The 27,619-nt window shown below is 33.7% G+C and overlaps 2 protein-coding genes, 1 long non-coding RNA gene and 1 pseudogene across 6 annotated transcripts; all 4 read left to right on the forward strand.

Moving 5' to 3' along the window:
- Positions 1 to 112: 112 nt before the first annotated feature.
- LOC110723211 (rhodanese-like domain-containing protein 7) lies at positions 113 to 5,690 on the forward strand. 2 transcript variants are annotated; one of them, XM_021902553.1, is made up of 5 exons: positions 113 to 535; positions 2,777 to 3,028; positions 3,143 to 3,244; positions 3,999 to 4,286; positions 4,986 to 5,690. In XM_021902553.1, the coding sequence occupies exons 1-5, from the start codon at positions 161 to 163 to the stop codon at positions 5,364 to 5,366; spliced, it is 1,398 nt and encodes a 465-aa protein (XP_021758245.1). In that variant the 5' UTR covers positions 113 to 160; the 3' UTR covers positions 5,367 to 5,690. The 2 variants fall into 2 exon arrangements, with proteins under 2 accessions (XP_021758245.1, XP_021758246.1); XM_021902554.1 differs by having other exon boundaries at positions 114 to 535; positions 3,146 to 3,244.
- An 860-nt stretch (positions 5,691 to 6,550) lies between these two features.
- On the forward strand, positions 6,551 to 8,717 carry LOC110722942 (myb-related protein 308-like). Its single transcript, XM_021902214.1, has 2 exons — positions 6,551 to 6,752; positions 7,241 to 8,717. The coding sequence occupies exons 1-2, from the start codon at positions 6,623 to 6,625 to the stop codon at positions 8,080 to 8,082; spliced, it is 972 nt and encodes a 323-aa protein (XP_021757906.1). The 5' UTR covers positions 6,551 to 6,622; the 3' UTR covers positions 8,083 to 8,717.
- Positions 8,718 to 16,294: 7,577 nt separating this feature from the next.
- Positions 16,295 to 20,553, forward strand: LOC110723212. Of its 3 annotated transcripts, none has more exons than XR_002511683.1 (5): positions 16,295 to 16,616; positions 16,911 to 17,063; positions 17,413 to 17,481; positions 19,231 to 19,934; positions 20,191 to 20,553. It is a non-coding gene; the product is annotated as an uncharacterized LOC110723212 (long non-coding RNA). The 3 variants fall into 3 exon arrangements; XR_002511682.1 differs by having other exon boundaries at positions 16,304 to 16,616; positions 19,231 to 19,648; XR_002511681.1 differs by having other exon boundaries at positions 16,313 to 16,616; positions 19,231 to 20,553.
- Positions 20,554 to 23,371: 2,818 nt separating this feature from the next.
- Positions 23,372 to 24,792, forward strand: LOC110723002 (annotated as a pseudogene).
- The last annotated feature ends 2,827 nt before the right edge of the window (positions 24,793 to 27,619 follow it).

Consider the following 27,619-nt stretch of genomic DNA (forward strand, 5'->3'; position numbering starts at 1 on the left):
ACGACACGATACCATAGAGGCATAGAGCCATCTTCACCCAATGGTGTGTGTGAGACAAGTTGACAAGAATGTTACAATTCCCAATCATTATACTCTCCACTTTACTCTCTCCAATTGAGAGAAAGCAAGTAGAGAGCAAAATAGGAGGAAAAGAGCATCAATGCAATCCCATCCTATGCTAAGGCACTACACCACTAGAAGTGCAGCAATAGCCGCAGCAGCTGCACTTCTCCCCTTCAACTCTCTCAAACCCACCATTTCAATCACCCCCTTTTCTTCTTCTTCTTCCGCCATGAAACCCACCTTCACCACCAATCAACAACCCTCTTCCGTCGTCTCCAATCTCACCTTTTCTCTCTCCTCCGCAACCCCACCTAATTGCTTCTCTGCTGCCGATTCATTCAACTCGGAACTCGCTGCTTCTGATTCGATCGAACCCAGTTCATTGCTCGTTGTTGTCTCCTTTTACAAGTTCGCTGATTTCCCTGATCATGCCGATTTTCGCTACCCCATTAAACGTCTTTGTGAAGAATTGGTAATTCTAGTCTTAATTTGGTTAATTTTTGATTTTATTGGATGTAAAGATTTCAGCTTTTCATGTTTTCTGCAGATGTGACTTGAGTAATTTGTATTTTTCATTTATATTGTTATGATAAATTGGGGCGTAAGTGTATTGGACTGATTGTTTGTAGAATTTTAGGATTTGCGATGTATTGTTTGTATTACCAATATTACATTTAGGGTTATAGGGGATACATTTATATTTCAAAAGCTTCATTTCAATTCCTGAAATTGAAAGCTTGATATTTGATTCCCCCAATTATATGTTTGGGAAAGATTAAAATTTCAGTTCTTGAGTATTTTCCTCTGATTAATGAGTTGGGTATTTTCCTCTGATTAATGAGTTGGGTATATTTTAATCAATGAGAAAGATGCAAAATTGGCAGTGATGGTGGGATGACAAAAGCAGTGTAGAAAAAAGGGATCAATCGTGGATTATGAGAATTTTAAGGATTGAGTAGATTAGTGAATAAATCAATGAGAGAAAGTGATGAAGTTATGAGCATTTCGTAGAGAAAGTAAAAAAATATTCATGGTCATTGATGTCGTGGAGGGATGAAAGAGAGGAGAACTGGAGAAGTTGAGGGGTAGAGTTGTAAAGTGACCAATTGAGATAAAAGAATGGGAAAGCATGATGGTTTAAGGTTTGGAAATTCTTGGAGATGGGCCTTTCTATTGAGTGCATAGGATCGACCCGATTTCAAGTGATATAGATTCCCAAACAAGTCATTTGCCTCATATCTAAAGAAATGGCAATATCCAAACACACCATTAGGGTTTATTTAATTCATTGAAAGCGAATTTTGGTTGCCTTCGCCTCTTTGGTGGAGGTGATGAAAGAGAGAGGAGCAGTGGTGACTGGTGAGTGAGATGAGGGTTATGCAATTTCCCTAATCAACAAAATTTAGTACGTAGTGTTGCCGCAAAGTATTGGTTAACCATGAATTAAGCCGTTAAGGTATATTATCAATGAGCAATGGAGGGCTATGTACATATTATTCCATACTCTAGTCAGGTTACTCAGTAAAATGACGGCTCAATGTTCAATCAGAGGAGGGGACACAGTCACACAGTTCTACCATGTGAATGCTATTTTTGAATATTTAATATTGATACTTGATAGTTATAGTGATGTGTTAGCTTTTTAGATTAGGGACAAAGAGACTACAATGTTTTGTCATTTAAGGGCTTTTTTATTGGAATATGAAGACTTAAAGATGTATGCGGACTTCAAAACCCTACAGGGTAGAAAGGTTATTTTATTCTTTGTATATTGAACCCTTAATTGGAGTCGTTGGACTAAGTGACCAATATATTACATATATAGGAAGCAATGGCTAGCATAGTGATACATTTGGTTTTTTTTATGCTATGAGGTAGAACAAGATAATGGGTGGTAAATTGATCCAGAAAGTTTTGGTCTCATTTGAGGATTGACGAGATATTTTTTAGCAAATGCAATTCCCATAAATCTGGCCAGCATAAGTGAGTGTTGTTCTTGAATCGTGAAGAACAGTAGTTTTATTTATTTAGAACATTTGGTGTAAATGCATATTATTGAGAGAAGATACAAGAGAGAACATGGTGAAACTATAAGTTGTTTTTTTCCTTCTACTTTTAAAAAAGCTTTCTATGCAATCGAATAAGAACACTTTGAACATTTTGGTATGAACCATGGACCATGGTGGCATAGCAAATGCATGTAAAATTTGACAGTCTCTCCACTTGGGTGTAACAGTCCTAATTCATAGTTTGTTGGGGAGCCATAGTGGCATGTTTATCACACCCCAACCTTTTTCCAAAAGAAAATTCCATTCAGGAGGTCTCAGCTTCTCAGGTGATAATATCCTTATAAAATTCACTACTAAGTTTTATATTTGACGTTAGCTTTATATATGTAATTCTGCTTCTTTATAAGGCTTGCTTGTGCTAACCAATCTTGTCGTTGTTACTATTTCAGTTTCTGACATTCTTATTCTTGAAATAGCTGCCAAAAGACCTTAATTTTCATCCAAGAGTCTGCATTGCTCATATAAATCTTGTGGGCCAATCCAAGTTATATCATACTTAGTATTAGAATCTTGTGATTATCAAGTTGCTTTGTGTTGCATTATTGGTGGATGTCCAAGTGCCTTTTTCACTGCTTTATTTCATTTAATGTCCTAAGAACATAAATTCAGACTATTCATGCCCTTACCTGTCTGATATTGTTCAGCGTGTTTCAGGTGGTATCATTCTTGCACCAGAAGGAATAAATGGGAGCATATGTGGTACCCGTGAAGCTGTAGAACGTGTTCTTGAATTTATTCAATCTGATGAACGTTTGAAAGGCCTAAGGCAGATTGAGTCTCCTGTGACTCCGGAAGATGAAGCAATACACCATGGACATACAAGCAAATCTCCTGTTGGAGCTGGAGAAGACGCACCCTTCCGATGGGATCATGTTAGGGTCAAGCTAAAGAAAGAGGTAATCTTGTAAATACATATTCAGTGAATTGTTTCTTAAGTAGTTGTTAGTTGTTACTACTCCGGTATCACTTTGCTTTGTTTTTTACATCTGTGATCTATTTGCATGTATTAGCAGATAGTCTCCCTTGGAATGCCTAGTGTTCTTCCTACAGAGAAGGTCGGAACCTACATTAGCCCTAAAGAGTGGAATGAATTGATCAGCGACCCAAACACGGTAAGAAAGATATTTCAGTAATTTTTGTTTGTCAAGCATATGGATGATGTGCTTAGATTTTTCTCTTTACCATATAAGGGATTTTGAATATCACATATTTGTTAAAGGTCATAGAAACTCTAATTTTCGCCAAAGATCCTAAACTAGCTGCTTCAGTGTCGAAATCCAATGAAATTAAAACTAAATTCAGAAAGCAAACTTCATCTTCTTGATCTGCCTAAAACTTTGTGATTAGAATATATTGCAATCTTTTTGGTTCATCACATATGTTTTCCTTCTTTAGAGATCTTGAGATCAATTTTTTTCAGTAGTTAAGTTTTATATCCAGATTAAACTAATTAACCAACCCTGAGGGTTTGTGTCTTTTCGTCAGAAGGATTAATGGTATAAGCATCACTTCAAAATTTCCTTGTTCATGGAAATTAAATTTTAATCCATACTTAAATCAGCAGAAACGATGGACGATACAGTTAAATATATTACTGTCTGAGCCCTATTAGGGCTTGACACTTAGAGATTTTGGTTAGTGAAATGATAACATCGTTGGATTTCTTAATCGCCTCCTTAGACTCTGTCAAAGCTCTCTAGCTCTGTTTATAGCTAGATATTTTGAAGAAAGCATATGGACAACCTCTTTGTGGTAAAATAAAGCATATGGACAACCTTATTGTGGTTCAGATAGCGACTTAGTTTAGTTTTGCTTGATGTACAGTTACAGACATGCATTACGAACTCATCTTTTATTTAATCTTAGGTGGTCATCGATGTGCGCAACACCTATGAAACCAGAATTGGAAAATTTAAAGGAGCAGTTGATCCTTGTACAACAGCCTTCAGAGAATTTCCTACTTGGGTGGAAGATAATTTTCAACTGGCTGGTACAGACAGTCTTCCATCCCAGGAGGTGCCAGAAAACAAGATAAGTAAAAGCCAAGAGGATACTGAAGGTTGCAACTCTCCACCTCGTGTTGCCATGTACTGCACTGGTGGGATACGATGTGAAAAAGCTTCTAGCTATCTCTTAAGTAAAGGTTTCAAAGAGGTAAATACTTTTTTGCAAATTGCTCTCTTTTTCTGATTATATAAAAATTGTAGATCAAAATAAACAATGAACTTTTCCTTCTTGCTTAAGCTTTGCATGTCTTATTTTGTGTGTGTTAAAGATCTCGATCCTCTACTGTCTTATGAAACACATCCCTTTATCCTTTTGGAGTCATGTTTAGGAAATTGGTTTATAATACAATAAATATTTCTTACTGATTGAATTTTTATAAGTATTGTCACCCCAAATATAGAATTTCTTTGCAATTCTTAGTTTAGGATATCGTCAAGGGTAATATGAGAAATATAAAGTGTAATTTGCTTAATTTAGAAGGTTATGGTCTAGATTAGAAATGTGGCCTATTATATAGATAATGGGAATGCATTTAGATCATTGGAATTATGGTGAATTTTCTGATGAGCAAAACAGATGTCGCTTGGGTGTCATCAGTGGAGCTCTTTTCTTGTGCAATGCATTAATGAACCAAATGAGTATGGTAGAGTTTTCAAGATGCATGCGTTTACTCCCAGGAATAGACTAAAGGGGAAAAAAAAATCTTGGTTGCTTCACATAGGTGGTTTTGCAAAATTTTTGAACAAGCTATCACTTCATAGCTGTTAATGCCGATTTTATCAATGCCATTGTTGCTTCCTCAAGGTTTCTTTGACTTTGTCATTAAGACATTTGACAATTTGCCAGGTTTATCATTTGAGAGGGGGGATACTAAAGTATTTGGAGGAAGTTCCACAATCTGAGAGTCTATGGGAGGGAGAATGCTTTGTCTTTGACAAACGGGTCTCAGTGGATCATGGTTTGGCCCAGGGCACTTTCAAACTCTGTTATGGCTGCAAGCAACCTGTCAGTGATGCTGATATGGAGTCCCCTAAATACGAGTATGGTGTATCTTGTCCATACTGTTTCTCGACAAAATCAGAAGAAGAAAAAGAGAGAGCACGAGCTCGACAAAGGCAATTTGAGGTTTGGGGTGTCATCGGTGGTCCTGACAAGGGTCGTCGACCAACACAAAGTACAAACGAGCCACAAAGTGATAGTAGTCCTCATATGTCAAAATCAGTATAGTTTATCCGGAAATATGGAGTGAAGGAGACGTGTAGTTTCTAGTACCTCTTTGGTTTCTCATTCTTCCATCTTTCAATTTTGTAATACTAGTACTAAGCTTTTTTAGCCTACTTGGAATAGTAAGCAAATGTTTGTCTGCTTATTGAATTAGACAAGTAAGACTAAGTGTAACAATTAAGCTAAGAGCACAGATTTTCTCCAAAAGGAAGGGTGTTTGACGGTTATTCTTCATTTTGGGAGGCTATTAACATCTTGACTTAGTCAATTTGTATTGCATTTTGGACTTTGAATGTTATTTAACTTATTTTGCAAAGTACAAAGAAAAATACTTGTATTTTGTGTCAGCATTTTAGACCCAAATACTTGTAACAAATTTACCTCTAAAATTGACCAATAATATTTTGTTCATACATTCAATCAACAAGCAATAGTAGCAAAAATAATATGTATTCGCAGTTACATAAATAGATAATTTGAAACGAAAGTAGTAATATAATATGTTATCTCATTGACTAAGTTTTTTAAGGCACTCTTTCTTTTTCGTTTCTATAAATTCTTGCTTGCTTACTATCAAACACCTCAAAAAAACATTGATTAGGTCAGTGAGTGATCAAGTTTTGATCAAGTCGATTTGGTTTCGGGTAACTTACCTATGTCATTAATTCATAACATTGTCATAGGATTTTCTCTTTAAATCCAATTGCACCAATTTTCTAGTTAAATTGTGTCGGTTTAGTTGGATAATGTTTCACAAAATTAAGAGCAAAATCTTGTCAAAGATGATTTTAGTGTTTAGGGTTTTGGTAAAAAAATAAGCTTAATCTAGAAGCAACCAAAAAAGAACAAGCTATTTAGCAAGCTACATATTACATGTAACATAGTCTTGCAATGAGTGCACCCTAAGTTTAATATTTCCAGCTCATAATCTCCTCTTATAATCTCTTCTTAGCAAGTTTAATTTACGTACATTCTATTAGTTCTTTCTACAATACACTTCATCCATTTATCAATCATTTTCATGCAATGGATTATATAATATTATTGCTAACTTTTATATTAGAGTATGATTTAAGTATTACAATTTAATAAGAATATAACAACTAACCATGTTATTAATACTATATAGTTAAGTAGTTTTCCCATATGATTAGAAGATACTACCAAGTACATATAAGGGACAAAGCTGAAAGTTGATTGAGCTGCTTGTGATCACTTCAGTCTTCTTTGTATGTGTTTTGTGTTGTCGAAACTCGAAAATGGGTCATCACTGCTGCAGCAAACAAAAGGTTAAGAGAGGGTTATGGTCTCCGGAAGAAGATGATAGACTCACCACTCATATTATTAATCATGGTCATGGCTCTTGGAGCTCTGTCCCCAAATTAGCAGGTACGTATGTACGTCCGTATGCGTGGGTACGATTTTCCGTCCTTGGGTGTCTAGGTCGAGTCCTTATTTTGAGTCTTAACTCCTATTTTCTCATTAAGGGTATATAGGACATTTCACCTCTTACTAGTTTCCTGACTAGTTAGACAAATAGATTTTACTTGTTCGCTCCTACCTTCCTTTGAAGCTAGATGATTACTACAAACTCAATTAGTCTTATTTAAATAATGTTTGTCACACTTGCATCTTACTTCTAAAGTGATTTTACTTTCTTTTAATTTATTGATGATTTTAAAGGATAAATCTTGACTATATATTAATTTTACACAATATACATACGTTGTATAACTATTAAGTATCTCCACTGTCTGAAAATTATTGTCACGTTGTCATAAAAATTTAATCGCGCAATAACTCACCCCTATACCATTCAAAAAGTTTATTGTTATGTTAAATCCTTTACTTTCACCACTCAAAAATGATCATTGCAGGACTCCAAAGATGTGGAAAGAGCTGCAGATTAAGGTGGATAAACTACTTAAGGCCAGATCTAAAGAGGGGTTCATTCACAGAAGAAGAAGAAAGAACTATAATTGAAGTACATAGAATTCTTGGCAATAGATGGGCCCAAATTGCCAAACATCTTCCAGGAAGAACAGATAATGAGGTAAAGAATTTTTGGAATTCTTGCATAAAAAAAAAACTTCTTGCTCAAGGCTTTGATCCAAACACTCATAATCTCCTTCAAAAGAAGTCCAAATCTAAGACTAATCCTACTAAAACTTCTAATCATCATCGGTTTCCATCGAATTCGAGCTCGTTAATCTTCTCAGATGATCATGAAAGCCAAACTTGCTTCCCAAAAGTTGATAATGAGATAGAGTTACAAAATAACAGTATCAACTTTGAGTGCAACAACAACTCTGCTAGTTATACACAAATGCATAATATTGTACCAACTTCGGATTTTTCGAGCAATGAATTCTTAGCTATGAACAAATCTAATCCCATTTCTAATGATGTTAATCTATGTGGTTATACCTTGGATGAAAACTCGATTTGGAGCAATACAACAAGGTTGGAGAACTTTGAACAACCAATGCAAACAACCCAAGTGATTCCAACACAAGAGATAATTGGTGGTGCTAATGATTATGACTTGGATGCCTCGTTGTTCAACATGTTAAGTATTAACTATGGCTTTGAGGACTACCCTGCCTCGACTACGATTTTACCGGGTGCCGGAGTGTATGGTGGTGAAATGGGTTATGCCATGGATCAAGTTGCATGGTGTGAAGGAAACAACTTTCAATGTGGATCTTTTGCCTTGTAGATGAACTAGATCGATAGTTCATCAATTAAAAGCATAAGCTTATGGTTGAATATCTGTACACAAAACAAACCACGTATACACATGGACACATAATGTATGTATGGATTGGTTAATCGTGCACACATGTAAAAAGTTGATTTGACAATATGTGTTATAAACTATACAAAATTACAAATTTATCTATACTTAGTATTTAAAAACATAAACCCCATTTGCCACATTTATGTCTTCCATTCTTTGTACATTTTGTTATAATAATTTGCGACATGTCATTTTATTGGTTCATTATTTATGTCATTAGTTATTGACTTATTGTAAACTTTTTCATCTTCCCCATTTATGTACCAATAGCTCTAATAATTTTGTAACCTCCCCTTAAATTCAACATGTTGAATGTTTTAATCTTTTCCTCTTCCCCATCCATCTTTCAAATTCAATTAAGTTAAATGTGTTATTTGCCTCTCCTCCTTTTTCCTCCTTTCTCTTTCCAAAACCCTAGCCTCCATTGTTGAATTTTGAAGGGGCTTCCATCAATTTTAATCAGTGGAAAGCTCCAATCCTTGTTTCTTTATTGTTTTTTAGGTTTATAACAATGCTTCCTCCTTTTGGGAGGAACTTTTCTCCCTCAAAAGAAAGGGTTTTCGATTTCCTTCGAAAGACAAGGGTTTTTCGACCTCCTTCGAAAGACGAGGTTTATTCCTCTTTCGAGGGAGAAATTTCTTAGTTTTGAATCCATGGTAGCAGATCTAATGGATTGTCGTGAAATTATTTCGTTGGTGAAAAAGTTATCAAGTTTTCGAATACGAACAGATGAATTAGAAGGAAAACATCCTCACGGCTACAAAGGATCGTTAGATTGTCTCTCTAACAAGGCTGTAATTTTCAGCGATATAAGCGGGAGATGCTTCGCAATGCAAGATCTACTCGACGATCGTAGTTTTTATGAAAGAAAATCTTATTTGATTCAATATCTTATGTATTTGTTAACATTGAATCTCTATTGTAGATGTTGTATGACTTTTAGTTAATGAAATATTTTTGCTATTCAAAAAAAAAAAAGTTAAATGTGTTATTTAATTCATTGACCTTTTATCATCTACCCATATTTCCTCTACTAATATCTAATTAAGCATTTTATACATCATCTAAATTCCCCTAATAAAATTATTAGTTTAGGTCACACGAACCCTTTATATAATGTATGCTTGTATTAAACAACCCCTTTATTGGACAATCATTACAATTTGCAATTATAACTATTATAGGAAAAATTATACCCTTTAACATAAAGATAGAAATAGTATCTATCATTTATTTGATATTCTATGTAAAACCTTAAAACAAAAAGTAAACAAATTAAAAATTATCAAAATTTTCCATGAGAACTTCAAGTGGTATTAAATTTAAATTAATATTTTTTTTAACAAAATCAATTCATTAATACAAAGTCATCCGACATTTACAAATGAAATCAAAATTAACAAATACATACAATTGAATCAAATAAATAAGGAGTTTATTCATCAAAGCTACAATACATATCTTATAGTGGTTTGAAATTTAAATTAATGTGTAAAGAAAATATCTTCTATAATTCTTTTTTTTATTTTTTATTATTGACAGGTAGATACATTGTATTTCAACAGCACTATAGGAAGAAATGTAGTTCCTAACTTTTTTTAAAACATAGTATTTAGACAATATTATATACGTAGTACTCCATGTCTCCATACTTGCAATAATGTGACACGGAGTAAAATTTTCATAAAAACTACAATCTATGTGAAAATCTTTACATAAAGAAAGAAAATGAATGTTGAAGACAGTTTCATTAACGTTCAAAAATTATTAATTTATGTGTAATATTAAGGTAAATATATGTTCGTTGTCTTAATACACAAAGGAAAAAATATTGCTAGTATTTACAAATTATCTAACTAATATTGCATGATATTCCTATGGTACTCTCATTATTACCATAATAAAATTACAAATAGTATAAATATATGGGAAAAAATTACCACGAGCAAAAAAATTTGCAAGTTTGATTTAAAAAATATAAATTACACAAACTTATATGGGTCAATAGTTGAATACTACGATACATGTACAATATATGTACAATATATGCACAAAAATAGTATTTCGTATAATTTAGAATTAAAACATGTATTAATTTGGAATGAAATTTTGGATTTGTTAGAGTATGCTATAAAATTTAAAAATATGTATTAGTATAATTTTAACCTTACATTATGATTGAACATATGCAGTGGGACAAGTTGGAGTATGCTATAGAATCATTGCAGACAACTTACCTTCCGAGCAAGATGTCATTAACCTTTACAAATCCAACGAAATAGGAACCATGAGACTCTTTAATCCCAATTTAGCAGCTCTGCAAGCTAAGCCCTACAAAGCTAGCTCCAGCATAAAAACCATTCTCGGTGTCGCTAATGGAGACCTTCATGCTATAGATTCTGACCCAGAAACTGTTTCCCAATGGACGGTGCAAACCAACATAGTACCTTTTGCAACCGTGATTGAGTACATTGCAATCAGTAATGAAATCCATTCTGCATATCTGGGAAACCCAGAGTCTTACCATCAATGTAGGAAATTCTCAATGCACTCTCGTTGCAAACAATTTAGGTGGACAAATTTTGGTTTCGATTGCCATTTATACAAGCTTACTCGCAAATACTTACCAACCATCTGCTAGTGAATTTGGTGATGCATGATATATGACCTCGATAATCGACTTTCTAATTAGCGATGTCTCGCACTCTCGCCTATAGAGGTCAAACGATACCATTTAAAAGAATTGACTAATTTAACCAAAGCAACCTACAACAAAAAGGAGGAATTGTTCAGCATGAGGCATGATTCTGAAAGAAATATGATCGAAAAACACTACTAGAAAACAGGTCATTTTCGAAATATTTTTTTGACGGAACAAAAATGGTCATCGGAATTGTATTTGTAGGAAATACGACCTTTTTTGACGAAATTTCCGACAAATTTTGGGCGTTAGATGAGATTCTCTGGCTGGAATTTTCCGATGGACTTTTTTTGTCGAAAATTTCCGACCGAATTTTAGTCAGAAAATCCTAAAACAAAAAATTAAAAAAAATTAAAAAAAAAATTAAAACACTCCACCACCCATATCATACTACCACTAGGCCCACCACCACTAAAAAAAAAAAAAAAAAACCTAAAGGCATTGACCCACTACCACGACCCACTTCTAATTCTAACCCTAACTGAACCATTAACCCTAACCGACCCACCCACTACAACCTTGAACACCGACCCACCCACCTTACCCTAAAATCGACCCACCCACCTAACCTCAAAACTTGAGCTGATCAAAGTTGGCCCGACCCAAATATTTGGGCAAGTTTGGACTGTATTTTCTGGCTCGAAATTAGATAAGGCCCAGCTCGGTCCGATTTTTAAATTTTTTTGGCAAGCTTGGGAAAGCACTTAGTTCATTTTTTTTTGGCTCGGTCCGATTTTGGCCCGACCATTTTGGGCGGTTTGGGCATAGAATTTTTGGCCTGGAGCTAGGCCTGGCCCCAGCCGAGATATGGGCATATTCTCACATGCATCCTCATGCATGTAGAATAGGTGCAACACCAGCCCAAACTCAAATCAATCATCACAACTCTTTGTTTCTTTTTAAAAAATTTTGTTTCCTTCTTCCAAATTCTCTCTCTTATGATCAGTTTTCTTTCTTATAATAATTTTGATCCAAATTATCATCAAATTCTTCAATATAATTTTCTTTTCCTCTATTTTTCTCCTTTTCATTTACTTTCTTCCCTGTTTTTATTCTTCTTCTTCTTCTTATTATTATTATTATTATTATTATTATTATTATTATTATTATTATTATTATTATTATTATTATTATTCACTTTTATTTCACTTTTTTTATTGAATTTGTTTCTTACACCATGGAATTAGTTGTTATTCCCAAAGAGATCGTTAATGCAGATTAGTGTTTTGTTTTGTTGATTTGTAATTAGGTTTTTTTTATGTTAGTTTCATTTTTTTTTATCAATTTCGATATTATTATGTATGAATTTTGTGTAAATTTCATTCTTCGTGTTTTTTTTGTTCATAATTTTTATGTATGAATTTCGATTTATTATGTGATGATTTTGTGCTTTATTTCGATTGATTAGGTTTTATCTGATTTTTTTAAGGATTTTTTGTAAATTACCACCCCCAAAATGTACTCTATATTGAACTAACCACCCGTTTTTTTTTAAAATGAAAAAATACCACCCATTAATGTTAAAACTAATAGATTTCACCACCCATCTCCAATTCCAACCAGTTTTCTGACTTAGGGCCCACAAAATATAAAAATAAAATTACATTATAAAAAAAAAAAAAACAAAAACAAAACCAAACCCACCACTGCCACCTCCGGCACCCCCTCCCCTGTTTCCGTTTCCGGCAGCCCTTACCTTCCCCGTCCCCGTCCTCGTTCCAGCAATTTCCTCCACTTCTCAATTTATCCACCACCTTCACAACCACCACAGCCCACGACCTCTTCTATCCATTGTCACCACTGTCAACCCATATCTCTAGAGAAATCAACAACTCTTTGAATCTCCTCCTCTTCCTCTTTATCTCTCTTCTTCAACAATTACTAACCACTTGAACATTTCAGAAGTTTTGTACATGCTTCAAATCCATTGTTGGTTGAATTAATTTAACAATCTTATCAAACCAAAAAAATCAAAACCCTAAAAAACAGAAAATTATTTTTTTTTTAAAAAAAAATTTTAAGAGTACACTGCAACCTTGGAATGAGCAGAGTAAGCAGCGACGTGGGTAGGGTTTTTGTGAGGAAGCGGCGAAGTGGGTGGGGTTTCGTGTGGAAGCGGTGACGTGAGGGCTAGGTGGGATTTCGCAAGCAAGGGTTGGGGCTTGGTGAGGTTCGCCGGCTGGAATAGTGGTTGGTTGGGGTGATAGTGGTCCGGCAGGAATAGTGGCTGGTTGGGGTGATGGTGGTCCGGCAGGTGGTTGATGTGGGTGGGGTGGCAGGAGATGGGGGAGCTGCCAGGGGCTGGGGTTAAGGGAATTTTTTTGAATTTTTATTTTTTAAAATTTATTTTATTTAAATCTTTTTTTTTTATTTTTAAGCAATTATGCGGTGACATGTGTACCCAAAGTCGGAAAACTAGCCGGAATTGGAGAAGGGTGGTGAAATCTACTAATTTTGACTTTAATGGGTTGTATTTTTTAATTTCGAAAAAAACGGGTGGTTAGTTCAATACACGGTACATTTTGGGGTGGTTATTTACAAAAAAATCCTTTTTTTAATTCATATGAATTGCATTTTGTTAGGTTCAATTAATTTGATCTGTGTATGAATTTCGGTTAAAAATATGAACATGCATAAAAAATATGAATATGCATTAAAAATAGGGTATTTTGACTTTTACCACCTTCAAATAACCACTTAATTGAATTTACCACCTCCAAAAAAAAAGATTTACTTTACCACCACCAAAATTTCCAAAAATTCGATTTTACCACCAACTAACGGATTCCGTCCATGAATCCGTTAGTAGGGCCCACCTTTTTGACGGTTCTTCTTCATCTTCCCCGATTTCCATATCAACCCAGCCAGCAACGAAATTAACACACCATGGTTGGTCGGAATTTCGTGTGGGGGCAAGGGAGGGGTCGGAATTTGGTGTAACCTAGGGAGGTGATCGGAATTAGGTGGTGGTTAGGGTTTTAGGAGTGCGGAATTTGGTGGTGGCTAGGGTTTTAAGAGTTGTCGGAATTAGGGGGGCTATATGGGTGGTCGGAATTTGGTGGCTAGGGTTTTGAGGTCGGAAATTGGTGAAAGGGGGTCGAAATCCGGTGTGGGGGTTGTGGCTGGGTGCGGTGCGATGCGGTGTTAGCGGTTAGGTGGTGGGGTCGTTGGTCGTAGTGATTAGGTGGTGGCTAGGGTTTTGAGGTCGGAAATTGGTGGAAAGGGGGTCGAAATCGGTGTGGTGGTTGTGCGGTGCGGTGCGGTGCGGTGGTTGTGGTTGTGCGTTGCGGTGGTAGTTATTAGGTGGTGGGGTCGTTGGTCGTAACGGTTAGGTGGTGGGGGCTGGTAGCGGTTAGGTGGGGGGGGGGGGCTGGTCGTAGCGGTCAGGTGGTGGGGCAGGTCGTAGTCGGTCCGGTGGTGGGGTCTCGACGGTGGCAGCAACCACCGGTTGATGGATGGGGTTTTTTTAATTTTTTTTTTTTTTTTTAAATTTTTTTTCTAAAGCTTACCCAATAATATGGCGACACGTGTGCAAGGTAGGCCCCACTAACGGATTTATGGACGGAATCCATTAGTTGGAGGTGATTGGTGGTAAAACTGATGTTTAATTTTTTTATGAGGTGGTAAAGTAAATCTTTTTTTTTTGGAGGTGGTAAATTCAATTAAGTGGTTATTTGAAGGTGGTAAAAGTCAAAATACCCTTAAAAATATGAATACATGCATTTTAGAAAATGAACATACACATTCAAAATATGAACATTTGCATTGGTTCTTTTTTTGAGGCGTACGAACATAAGTATTTTAGAAGATGAACATATAAATAAAAAATACTTCTTCCATTTTCTTTTAGATGCAACACACCCTTTAGCGCGATAATTAAGAAAGGTGAGGTTTACATGATATAATAAACTTTAAAATAGGATGAGTGGTTGTTAGGAGTGTAATTTAGTGGGCCATATGCTTTAAATAAGGGAAATAGTATAGTTTTTCCCTAAACTAACTTTCCTTTTATAGTGTGTTGCAAGTATTGTGATAATTCCTTTTTAGGGAAGTGTTGCAAGTAAAAGAAAACGGAGGAAGTATGAACATATGGATTTCAGAAAGTGAACAAATACATTTTAGAAAGTTTACAAAAACATTATAGAAATTTACATAAGCATTCAAAATATGAACATAAGCATTTAAGAAAGTGAACGTGTGCATAAAAAATATGAACATATGCATGCATTTCAGAAAGTGGACATAATCAAGCAAAATATGAACAAATGCTTAGGTTCCCTAAAAGTGAACATAAGATTTTCAGAAAGTGAACATAGGCATAAAATATATGAACGCATGCATTTCAAAATAGATATATGAACATAGGCATGCTTCTCATAAAGTGAACAAAGACATAAAATATATGAACAGATGCATTTCAAAAAGAAAACATAACCAATCAAAATATGAACATATTAATTGTGTTCCATAGTAAATGCATTAAGAATATGAACAGAAAATTTCACTTATTAACAGAAAATTTCTAGGAACAGAGTTTCGAAAAATTCAGATTAAAATTTACATAAATTCGGACAAAAATCAGTGAAAATTTACCTTTTCTTGGGATAATCCTGTTAATTTTGCATCTCTTTTTGTATACTCCCTCCGGCCCTAATTGTTTGCTCCACTTGCCTTTTTTGGTTGTCCCTAAAAGATTGCCCCTTATTATTTTCGGCATCTTTTTCCACTTGCTCTCTCTCTCTCTATCTCTCTCCTCATTGATATTTGTGTCTACCCATGTGCACTATTTTTTGCCCAAAGCCTTAATAAAGTGATTTTTGTGGTTGGGGCAAATAATTAGGGACTGGGGGAGTACTCATTATTGATTTTTTAGTTTTTAGTGAAGTAAAATCATGTAAGGGAGAGAGAATGAAGTTTAGAGAGAGAAAATTAGAGAAATTAATTGCAGAAATTTTTGAAAAATTAATGAGAGAGAAGTAAGATGGTTTTTTTTTAAAAAAAAAATAATAAATTAAAATCCAAAATATGACGGTTGGGAAGTGGGTCGTGTTTTTGTTTGGGCAAGTTTTGCAACTGTTTCTTGATTAGGCTAGTGTTACACCTATCCTAGGTGCATAAGGATGCATGTAAGACCAATTGCGAGACATGGGCAAATTTTTTACACCTCGACCTAGCCCGGTCCATCCCGCTCATTGATCAGGTTTACTTGAAACCGACCTAGTTAGACATACCACGACCCACCCACCTTACCTTAAGACTGACCCAAATCCATCCACCACAACCCTAAAATAACAAACGGACCACCTAACCTTAAAACTGACCCAGACCACCTAACCCTAAAACCACCTAGATCTATCTATAAAACAAGTTGTGCATGATATAACATATAAGTTTCGTACTCATATCAGTCATAGGTATTTACCGGAGTATGATATTTTAATCTTTAACCCTTTCTATAAATATGAGCAATTCAGTTACTGTTTCTTAGGAACAGTACTCGGGTTACTATTGCTTAGGAACAGGGGATTTCCCTTTGTGCCCTTAATTTTTTTTTTTTTTTTTTTGTTTTTTTTGTTTTCCTAATTTTCCTCTGATCCTCTTATTTTGTCGTTTGAGAACACGAGGCTGCTTTCCCCCTTTTCCTTTGAAGCATACTCTCAGTTAGCCTCCTCTATTGAAGCGTTCCTCTGAGTTCTCCTTTGAAGTGGTTTCTGATATGTCTATCTATTTTTTCGTCGACACCGCTACTGAGGTAAAGATGTTTTCTGATCTTAGGGTTTATTGCTACTAAAGTACCAAAAATATCTATATTCCGCCTTGGTGGTGGTGGGTGGGGGGTGATATGATGGGAATAATGGGATCATGAGTTTCATGCCGCTATCTTACTCTAAAAACCTAATTGTTTATCAATATTCCCCAATTCTTTGCATCAAAATTTCAAAGAATCACAAAACCCCGTCAATAAAATCATCATTTTGTGGGTTATGGAAATCAGTGTAAAATTGATTATCTAATTAAATGGATGACCATCTGATATTTCCGGCAGATGCATGTGGAAGTCTGGCGAAAGAGCAGCAAGCAATAGGAGTTGCAATTCTGCTTCAAATTATGATGCTGGTTCTTGCTTATGTACTTGGTCATGTTTTGCGTCGCCATAAATTTTATTATCTTCCTCAAGCTAGCGCTTCTCTTTTGATTGGTATAATTCTCCCTCTTTTGATTTATTGAACTAAGTATTTTTTAATTAATGTTGATTTCATGTTCTGAAACCCTTTGATTTCCTGTTCTGAAACCCTTTGATTTTCCTTAAATTTTGTTACTTGGGTGTATATTCAATGCTGAACTTATTAATTTGATAGCCCAGTTGCTTGATCTGATCCAATTTGTTTTATTTAAGTTGATTTATTAAGTGGGGTTTGTTTAATTTTTGAGGTGCCCATTTTAAAAAAAAAAAAAAAAATTGGATTGAATTGTAGTTTAAAATTGAACAGATTTTTCTTGGCCTGAGAAAGTTGAATCTGGGTGTGTTGATTTTTCATGATTTATAGGGTTTGGGAAGTGTGAGAAGCTAATCTATTGACTGTATTGAGGATAAAGAAGCTGATTGTGTGATAAAGGTGAGCAATTTCTCAACTTTATACAATTTGGTTTATTTGAGATTATTTATTAATTGGGGTTTGTTTGATTTTTGTTTCTCTTTTTAATTTGCTTATATGCATATGGTGTTTGGTGCCAAAATTTATGTTGTCAAGTTAGATATTGTTGTTGTGAGTGACTATAGAGGGTAGCTGTTGTTTCACGCTGTTGCCGCTGTTGTTCTGGTGCTGCCCTGTTACTGCTGTTCTGTTCATCCAAAAATCATCGACCTGAAGTTGTTTTTAGCTCATAGTCTCTTCATAAATGTTTTAGATCTTGAAAAGTTATTCAATCAAGGCTCAAGAATTTCTCGATTTGGAGTTGTGTGCTAGGAGTTATGCCTTCTGGAATTTACTGCGGTCTGCTACCCTGGTTCTATAGCAGCAGGTTGTTATTGCTCATTTGATGCCTATGTGGTGTTGTTGTGTTGAGTTGGTTGGGGTGCTAAAATGAATGCTTGGGCTTCTCTTATTTATTTTGTCTCCCCTTCTTCCATTTATTTACACATTAGTTATAAAGTTAAAATGTGGCCAATTTTGATTAATGACTATTTGGATCATGACTAATTGATAATTTGCCAAAATGATGAGGATTAATGCATATGTAAAAAAATAGAGATTTGATTTCTCAGCATTCTAAAGTCAAGGCCTTATTTATTATTTTGATTAAGATCGTTAAGCTTGCCCAGTTTTAAAGACCTTTTCATATCTTTTATTTTTCTGGGGAAGGTGTTAGCTTTAAGAGGGTCGATTTACCCTATATGACCACTCTCTTTGATTTAATTCATTTGTTGTTTCTTCACTGAGCAAGGTGGTTTAGGTAATGAGTTCTTGGAGCTTCATTTTGCTCTTTCATGCTGATTGGTTTTTGTTATGGGACTTTTACTGGAAAAACGAGCTTCGTGTAAAGAACACTATGACAATTATGATCTTTACTTACATTGGTTGCTCAATTGGAACAGATCTGAATTGTAATTTAGATAATTAGAATATTTAAAATGTGTGTTCTTATATGAATTTCTGCATAATTTAGCTTAATCACTTATTATAAGGTACCCTGCAAGAAATTTGTGATCTTAATATCTTATAGATGCTAATCTACTTTATCATACACCTTGTTAGCCATATGAGACCCCTGTGTTAGTGTGTATTTGTGCAAAAAGGTTCTTCAGAGATAGTGCTCAGGTTCATTCTTAAGGTTAGTTATATAAAAAATCTTTGGAAGTTGGAACTGAGTGGGAATTTGGGGAAGTTCATGATACATCAATCCAAAATGGAAGGCCATGCGAAAGGGCCAGATTTACTTGTGTATCCAGATCAAACCCTGAATAATCTTATAACTGTTAGTAAACGGGTTAAAAGCAATAGAGGGTGGGTTAAGGGTCTCTAGACTACAGAAATTATCTGGGTATGAGAGGTCATTTAGGTATAGGGTAAAGCTGATATGATACATGTTTCTAAAGATACTGTTAAAGCTGTTGCTGACTCTTTGAGGATTTCTACTTTTCTAAAAATTTCCGAGGTTGGTTTGTGTTTTTTTCCTTTGGTGTTAAGATATATTGATGTTATAATTATCTTTTTAATATGCATCATTTGGATAAGTTGACAAAATTATATTGATTAGAGTTTTAAATGGTTCATATTGTAACCAGTTATATTATGATAATTGATTTTTTTTTTCCCAGTTTTGATATTGATATTTTTATCTGTACTTTTTTGCTTTTGTTATAGAATGGGACTTCTGAATAGATGGTGAAGATAGTAGAAACACTCAATGCAGGTAAAGGTCATGTAAAAGGTTGGGAGTCTACTTTATGAAGACTTGGGGGAAAGAAATTTGATATAGTTCATGAAGCAGCTCAAATCAAAGTAATACACATTATTCAAAGGAGTATCAGAGAACTTAAACTACTTGATTTAATTGCATATAGTGCATGTAAGATGTAAGCATTAAATATCTTGCAGGACTCTGCTAAAACTATTGATCATGTCTCACAAGGTAGCTTCTTGGACATGTTCCAAATGAAGCATGCTTTTGGACTTACAATAAGTCTTGTGTTCATGGAACGAGCATCATGTGGTAGAACAAATGGTATTTTGTTTTATGCAGCTACAACTTTATAAATGTGGAAGACGAGCAATTTTACTGGTGAGTATCCTATGTGATGTAACATATATCCTATGCTTTTATACTACGTATATGATTTTCTGTATTATTTGGCGATTCAAGGTTATTTGTCGCAAAATCTGGATGTCCTTTGTGTCCTATGTTTTTGTGCAAATATGAGAATTTACTCAACTTTTGAATTATTTTCCATAATTCTTCATGAATTTTACAAAGTAAAAATAGCTATGATGGAAGAATTGAAACAAGAACGTTTACATAGTTACAGTATGCATGAAGAAGGCTTCAACAATAATTTAAGATGTTCATGGTGAGTTTGAAGATATCTTATGCGAAATACTTCAATATCCATTTACGTTAATGGCACTACCACTTTTATCTTTTATGCTTTTGCTACTTTTGTTTCTATTGTTGAGGAATTGTGGATTGGGATGGGATGTTTCTTATGGACTATACAAATGTGATGTCATCTTGCTGTAGTATTATAGTTGAACATGTACCAATTTCTTACTCAAATTTCCCTTGTTTCTTGCAAGTATATGACAATGAAACTAATGTTTTTTCAGGCTGAATACATGCAATATTCAAACTTCAATATGCATTATGAGTCTGACTATGCAGAAACCTCTTGATCTCCAACTTTCAGCCGGTGAATTTAGTGGCCAATGTGTTGAAGTTATAAAGAAGATTATAAATGGTAGAAATAACAATAATTGTAAATTTGATGTTCTTGGTGGAATTATATTATTAATTTTTACAAATTTTCACACTACATATTTGGCTTGTGCTAAAATTATTGTTTAGCTTAGGATTAATTAATTCTAGCATTTACTCTCTCTAGACCACTACCATGTACTTAGGTTGTTACAATCAATCTGATCAAATTTAAAATGGCTAGAGAGTTGGGTGAATGAGGCTCACTATAGATGTACAACGTTTGAGTTTTCACATTTGTCAATGAACATTTTACATCATTTACTTTAGTAAAAATTTATAAAAACTTAATATGTTAAAAGTGGACATTGTGACAAATTTAAATATACGGAGTAATGGTTACTCAAGGAGAAAATGTCCATAAATATATGATGAACATAAAAAAAAACGATAAAAACAACCATCCGTGCGCAACGCGCGTGGGTCCACAACTAGTGTCATAAAACAATGCTTTCTCCTCACGTGCTTTGTCCTAGTCAAATTTAAGCTTTTAATTAATTTTTTTCATTGGGTTAAGTAATTTTTGTTAATATAAAGAGGTCCAAAAACAAGTGACTCTATGAGGCCGCAGCCCAAATAGGAACACTAATAAGCTATGCATGTCTAGCTAAGCTTAGAGATATCCCATGTCTAGCTAAGCTTAGAGATATCCTCTCCTCTCCTACTAGGGTTTCTCCAAAATCTTGACCGTTTAGGCCGAAATTAGTCTATGTGTGTGAGAGATGTACCACAGTGCAAGATCTTTTCAACGATCGTAGCTCTGATGAAAAACTCTAATTTGATTCAATTTTATGTATTTGTTAATTTAGATTTCATTTGTAGATGTCGGATGGCTTTTTATTAATGAATTGATTTGTTTAAAAAAAAAAAAAGCAAAGCTAAGCTAAGCTTAGAGATACTTGTATTGCCTAAGTTAACATTAAACCACTCCTTGTTTAGCATAACAACTTAACAAGCACAAAGGGATGAGAAATTGTTTCTATTAGAAGTGACTTATAACCAACTTCGACCATCATTGCCTCATTGGTTATTAATCTTACTATACACGTATAAATAAAGATATAGTCACATAAAATATTGTTAGATTTGTCTTAATGTATAGTTTTGAGACATTAATAATTATTTAACAATTTTATATATTGATTTAAAGATATGAAGAGTCAAATTTGTGTATTGACACTGAACAATCAAACAAAAATAAAAATAAAAAAATCAAAATTTAAATAAATTAAATCGGGTGAATATCTAGTTATTAATTAGGTCATGTTCACTTCACATTATTTTTATTGAACTTAAATTTTTCATTAATTCGTTATGGAATTGAAATTAATTTTTCTAAACTGAAATTATTTTTACCGATTTTCTATTATATTTCTTCTTTAAGGTTACTAAAATCACTTTTATTGAATTGAAATTATGTTCAGTGAATATTTTTTTTTAGGGTGAAATAAGCATGGCCTTAGTTATGCTGATATCACTCTATTAATTATTTATTTATGAAAAATATTAAATTAAATTAAAATTAAAATGAAAAAGTCTCCATTTTTTTGCCTCACACTTCTTTGAAAGCAACGTTAAAGTTTTGGTTAGTTATTATTATCATTTTACCGTTACTTGTGTTATTTATGTTTTTTAGTTACTAGACATGTATGTGGTAGTGACGTAGTGTCTTACAAAGATACGATCCATCTTTATAGTGGTTTTAAGCTAAACAATTAAATTTAAATTAACAAGTTAAGAGATACCCGCTACGCGTGTACAATATAAGAAATTAGATGAAAAAAAAAAAAAAAAGTGGTTTTATATTTTATGGGGAGTGAGAACAATTGAATATGTAAATTTATGTGGAAAAAAGGGAGCGGTTATTATTGGGTAGTTATGATAGGGTTTTTTTTTTTTTTTTTTTTTTTTTTTTGATAATTTTGCAATTTGAGAATGGTAATTTGGGGATAGTGAAATTTATCACCTAAAAGGCCCTTTCACTTTATATATAAGATATGTACAGAAAATTTCTTCTATAATTCTTTATTATTATTATTATTATTATTATTATTATTATTTATTATTGGCAGGAAAAATACATTGTGTTCATATGTAGACAACATGATAGGAAGAAATATTTTTTTTGAGGGATGATATGAAGAAATATAGTTTCCTAACTTTTGTAAACACTCTGTTTTTAGACAATATAATAATCAAGTACTCCATAACTGTTAAATATGACAGGGAGTAAAATTTACCTATAAATACATTTTTATGTGAAAATCTTTCCATAGAAAGAAAATGAATATTGAAGATAATTTTATTAATGTCCAAAAATTATTGACTTATTTCCATAAATGATTGTGTAATATTAAGGTAAATATATGTTCATTGCCACGGAGGAGAAAATATTGCTAGTATATATATTGACAAGTTGCCTAATTTAATATTGCATGATCGATATTCCCAAAAACACTTGCGTGGACCTGATCCACAATAATATTATTGTGGACCCGATATTTTTACACACGCAACTGACGTTATATTGAACATAGGGACCCTTATTTTTAACATAGTAACCTTTATTAAAACTTGTACAACATTTAATATTATTGTGAACTTGAATACAACGTTATAACCCTGATTTTAACATAATGACTTTTATTTTTCATATTGACCAGTATATAATATATTTCATTAAAAAAATTAATCTCTTATAGCTTATATATTACCAAAATAACTTTTATTTCAACATAGTGACCTTATTTTAATTATAGTGACTTTTTTTTTATTAATAAAACAATCATAGTTTCTCTAATATTAGTGGTCCACAATAAATTAGTGTGAACCAGGTTCATTTAAGAATTTGTACGATACTCCTCTTATACTCTCGTTATTACCATAATAAAATTTACAAATAGTATGCATATAAATGCATGCATCAAATGAATTTCGAACAACCAACACAACTAACTAGAGTTTGTTATTTCTTTGTTATTTCTCTTAAAATATTCAATACATACATTCATCAATAAACCTGTTTGTTTTATAATGGCTGCTACTGCGATGCTATTGATTGTTATGGTATACTTACTCCTTAATGTACACCAAACAGGTACATAATCTAATTTTAATTACAAGTATTAAGTTTGACTAGTTTTAGTCTAGTTGATTGGTCTGATTTTATTTTTTTCGAATTGTTTTGATCTGACTTGGTTTAATTTGGTTTGCTCTAATATGATGTTCAATTATGATTAAAATTTGAAGTTATTTTTACAATAATGAATCAAGTGATATTCAATTTATGATTTGTAATTTTTGAAGATTTTATGAATACACAAGCTAATAAAAATTCTAATTTATGCTTTAATATGATTGAAATAAGTTAAAACGAACACATTTCGGATCATTTTATTTAAATAGCTAGTCTTTTCTTTTCTTGCTCTCCCTTATATTTTACATATAGGATAACATAATTTAAACCTTTATATTATGCATGATTATATTATATGCAGTGGAACAAGTTGGCGTATGCTACGGTAATGTTGCAGACAACTTGCCGTCCGAGCAAGATGTTATAAACCTTTATAAATCCAATGCAATAGGAACTATGAGGCTATTTAATCCCAATATAGCAGCTCTCTAAGCCCTACAAAGCCCTACAAGGCTCTGGCATCAAAACCATTGTCGGTATTACTAACGGAGACCTTCTATCTATAGCATCCGACCCAGTAGCTGCCACCCAGTGGGTGCAAACCAATGTCGTCCCTTTTGCAAGTGTGATCAAGTACATTGCATTCGGTAATGAAATCCATCCTGATTATCAGAAAGCCCCGGCAGTGTTACCAGCAATGCAGAACATTCTCAATGCACTCGTTGCAAACAACTTGGGTGGACAGATCTTGGTTTCAACGGCCATTGATACGAGCTTACTGACAAATACTTATCCACCATCTGCCACTGAATTCAGTAATACAGGATACATTACCCCAATAGTCAACTTTTTAACTAGCAATGGTTCGCCTCTGTTGGTTAATGTTTACCCTTACTTCGCTCGTATTAGTGACAAGCAATATATAAGGCTTGACTATGCATTATTTACTGCACCTGGTCCTTTGTTTTCTGACAGTGGAAGGGACTATCAGAACTTATTCGACGCGATTGTGGATGGCGTGTACGCGGCTCTAGGGAAGGCAGGTGCACCTAATACAGGGATTGTGGTGTCAGAAACAGGATGGCCGTCTGAAGGTGGAGACGATGATGCCACGGTTGAAAATGCAGGGACTTATTATCGGAACATGATCGGTCATGTGAAGCAAGGGACTCCACTGAAACCAGGGCAAGGAATTGAGACATATTTGTTTGCAATGTTTGATGAAGATAACAAACCAGGAGCTCCAAGTGAGCAGCATTTTGGACTCTTTACTCCTGATCAACAACCTAAGTATGGTCCACTTAATTTCAATCCATAGAATAAATTTTATCAAAAAAAGAATTCTAGTGATATATATTCTGATGGCAATTGTATTATTCATATAATTTAGGAGAAGTATTTAATTAAATAAGAGTAACTTCCTTTTGTTATGAATGCATGTTTGATATGCATGATAAGAAATAAAATTGTTATATTTTGGGCTTTAACACTCCGTATATGTTTTGGTAAGGGTGTATATTGATTGGAAATGAATTCAATTTAACCACATTACTATTATTATCAAACCTTTAACGGAAAGGTTTGGATAACAATTACCATTATCTATGAGTAACAGTTAATTTTCACTTATTTGTTACCTCTATAAAACTTAATTTGTTATTATGTTCAAGTGATTTCTTTTAATGATTTAACCAAACAAATAAAAAGGTAAGAGTTAATTGATTCTTCTCTACTTTTTTTTTTAATTTTATTATTTTTGTTATTTTCTATGTTTTTATTTTTTACCGGACTTCTCTCCCCTCTTATATGTCTCCTTTCCATTCCGTTTTCAATATTTTACTAGTAAAATATGATGCTCGATAATTAGTATTTGTATGACATTTGATAGAGAATATCCATAGAATATTCTTATCTTAGGTTTAGGATATATTTTGTATAAGATTATCTTTGATATCTTTACATATTTTATGTTACCTAATATGATTAGGTTTCTCATTGTAACTCTATAAATATTGATCAATGGAAATCACTCTAATCAAGGAGTTTATATTATCTGACATGGTATCACAGCTTAGGTTAGATCTTGGGATTATATACAAAAATTCTCACCTTGCCGGTGGGTTAGAAAATTAAACCCACCGGCGGGATATACAAAGTTTTTTATGCTTCCGCAAACACACATATAGATTTTTTTTTTCTTTTCTCAAAGTTTTTTTTAGAATCTTTATGTAACCTTGCGCCTCCCACCAACAGTAGCAATCGCGAAAGCCTCCTCCATCATTGTTGGCAATCGCATACACTACCGCCTCCCACTACTGGCAGTATTCACATCTGCCAACCTACTCCATGTGCCGCACTCTATTTCCACCTCCCCATGACCAACAATGATTCTTACATTGCCTCGTTGGTTTTTTTAACACATAATCACATAGATTTTGTTTGGGTGGTGGCATATCACAATAAGGTCAACTTTTGCACATCTCTTTTGCTATCAAGTTAGCTCCTTTTATTGTTGCAGCACTTGGAATCTTTGTGGAGTATTACTTCTTGCTACCTGGTTTCTTTTCTAAGAATTGATTAATTTCAAGCGGTGGGATTTAATCTTTTTTTGCGCAATTTTATTTATTTTTCTTCAACTATGATTTCACGTAGTAGTGTAGTGTCTTCTTCCCGATAATGGTTTGATCCCTTAGCTTCTTCTTCTCTGGATCTGCAACTTAGCCCAAGTCTGTGTGCGGCTCTTCTCCTTCTCCTCCGGCCTAGCAGTGCTTATCTCTACTCTATGTAGGTCGTGGTTGTTGCTTCTCTCGTCATCACCGGCACATTTCTACTACTTTCCTTTTGATCATGGGTTACCATACTATCCTTACCGCTCGATGCGTGATTCAGATCCAGTCTGAGCATCCGATCGATTTTCTCCCGCTCCGACTGCGGGGGTATGATAGAGAATATCCATAGAATATTCTTATCTTAGGTTTAGGATATATTTTGTATAAGATTATCTTTGATATCTTTACATATCTTATGTTACCTAATATGATTAGGTTTCTCATTGTAACCCTATAAATATTGATCAATGGAAATCACTCTAATCAAGGAGTTTATATTATCTGACAACATTATACCTTCAATTTTAAGCTTTGTATTGTTGGATTAAAAGTTCTCAAGATTTATGCATGGCTTGTAAGTATGAATATTGCGTGACACACAAGAAGGGTAAGGAAGGGACTCAAGGGAGTGGTGTTGCTTTTCTAATTCAAGTTTGACTTGATTTACTTTTGTTTTCATTTTATAGGAAGACTAATTAAGTCTTATTAGAAGCATTTTCAATCTTTCATAATAATTATTTTAGTCTTGTACTCCATAATAATGGTCATTTTAGGATACCTGAAATAGAAGGCAATAATGTTGGTCTCTTTTATCAATTGGAAAACGACATTGTAGCATTATTGATCTTGAACATTGGAGCCCTCAACATATAGTGCATATTACAATATATTTTTTTACACTTTTTAAGACATATTTTTAAATGTAACTATTTTATAATGCGTGTGTGCTTACCAAAAAAAAATTAAAAATTAATTTATATAGCTACACAATGAAACGAATCTAATTTAACAAACTAATTATTATTATTATGAAAATTGTTCTATCGCAAACTTGATTCGAAATGAGAATAATTGGGATTTCTTGGATAGCATAGCATAATAGCCTTTGAATTGCGCATGTCTCTCGAATCAATTTTCTTAACTCAACAGATTCTTTATGAAGCTATTTATAAATAGAACCAAGGGTTGAAAATAATCAATGATGCATCGTTGTTGAATAAATAGTTATTCTATAATTAGTAGAACATATTCATTTCTTTAGGAGATGCACATTTGTGACATTTAGGGTTAAAACGTTAAGTGGCTATAAATGTTATGTTAAATGGTTAGTTAATAGAGTAAATAATGAGGTTAACCAGATTGATTGGGTGAAAAAACCTTATTACATTGGTTTGGCTCCAACCAGTTCACACATTTGGATATGTCGTAGTAAAATCGAAACCCGGAATAGAAATTACTATCCATTTTAACTTTTATAATTCGCAAAAAAAATAAGGATTTCTCTTTATTTTTGTACTTTCAATTGAATTCAAAACT

The sequence above is a fragment of the Chenopodium quinoa genome, unplaced genomic scaffold (assembly GCF_001683475.1).
Source record: "Chenopodium quinoa cultivar QQ74 unplaced genomic scaffold, ASM168347v1, whole genome shotgun sequence".
Taxonomy (NCBI): domain Eukaryota; kingdom Viridiplantae; phylum Streptophyta; class Magnoliopsida; order Caryophyllales; family Amaranthaceae; genus Chenopodium; species Chenopodium quinoa.

What these genes read in the sequence shown, in the direction of transcription:
- LOC110723211 (XM_021902553.1), top strand. Translation starts at nt 161, where the DNA reads ATGCAATCCCATCCTATGCTAAGGCACTACACCACTAGAAGTGCAGCA. An exon ending in AACGTCTTTGTGAAGAATTG is followed by an intron (nt 536 to 2,776) that starts GTAATTCTAGTC and finishes GATATTGTTCAG; the next exon opens with CGTGTTTCAGGTGGTATCAT. An exon ending in GGGTCAAGCTAAAGAAAGAG is followed by an intron (nt 3,029 to 3,142) that starts GTAATCTTGTAA and finishes TGCATGTATTAG; the next exon opens with CAGATAGTCTCCCTTGGAAT.
- LOC110722942 (XM_021902214.1), top strand. Translation starts at nt 6,623, where the DNA reads ATGGGTCATCACTGCTGCAGCAAACAAAAGGTTAAGAGAGGGTTATGG. An exon ending in CTCTGTCCCCAAATTAGCAG is followed by an intron (nt 6,753 to 7,240) that starts GTACGTATGTAC and finishes TGATCATTGCAG; the next exon opens with GACTCCAAAGATGTGGAAAG.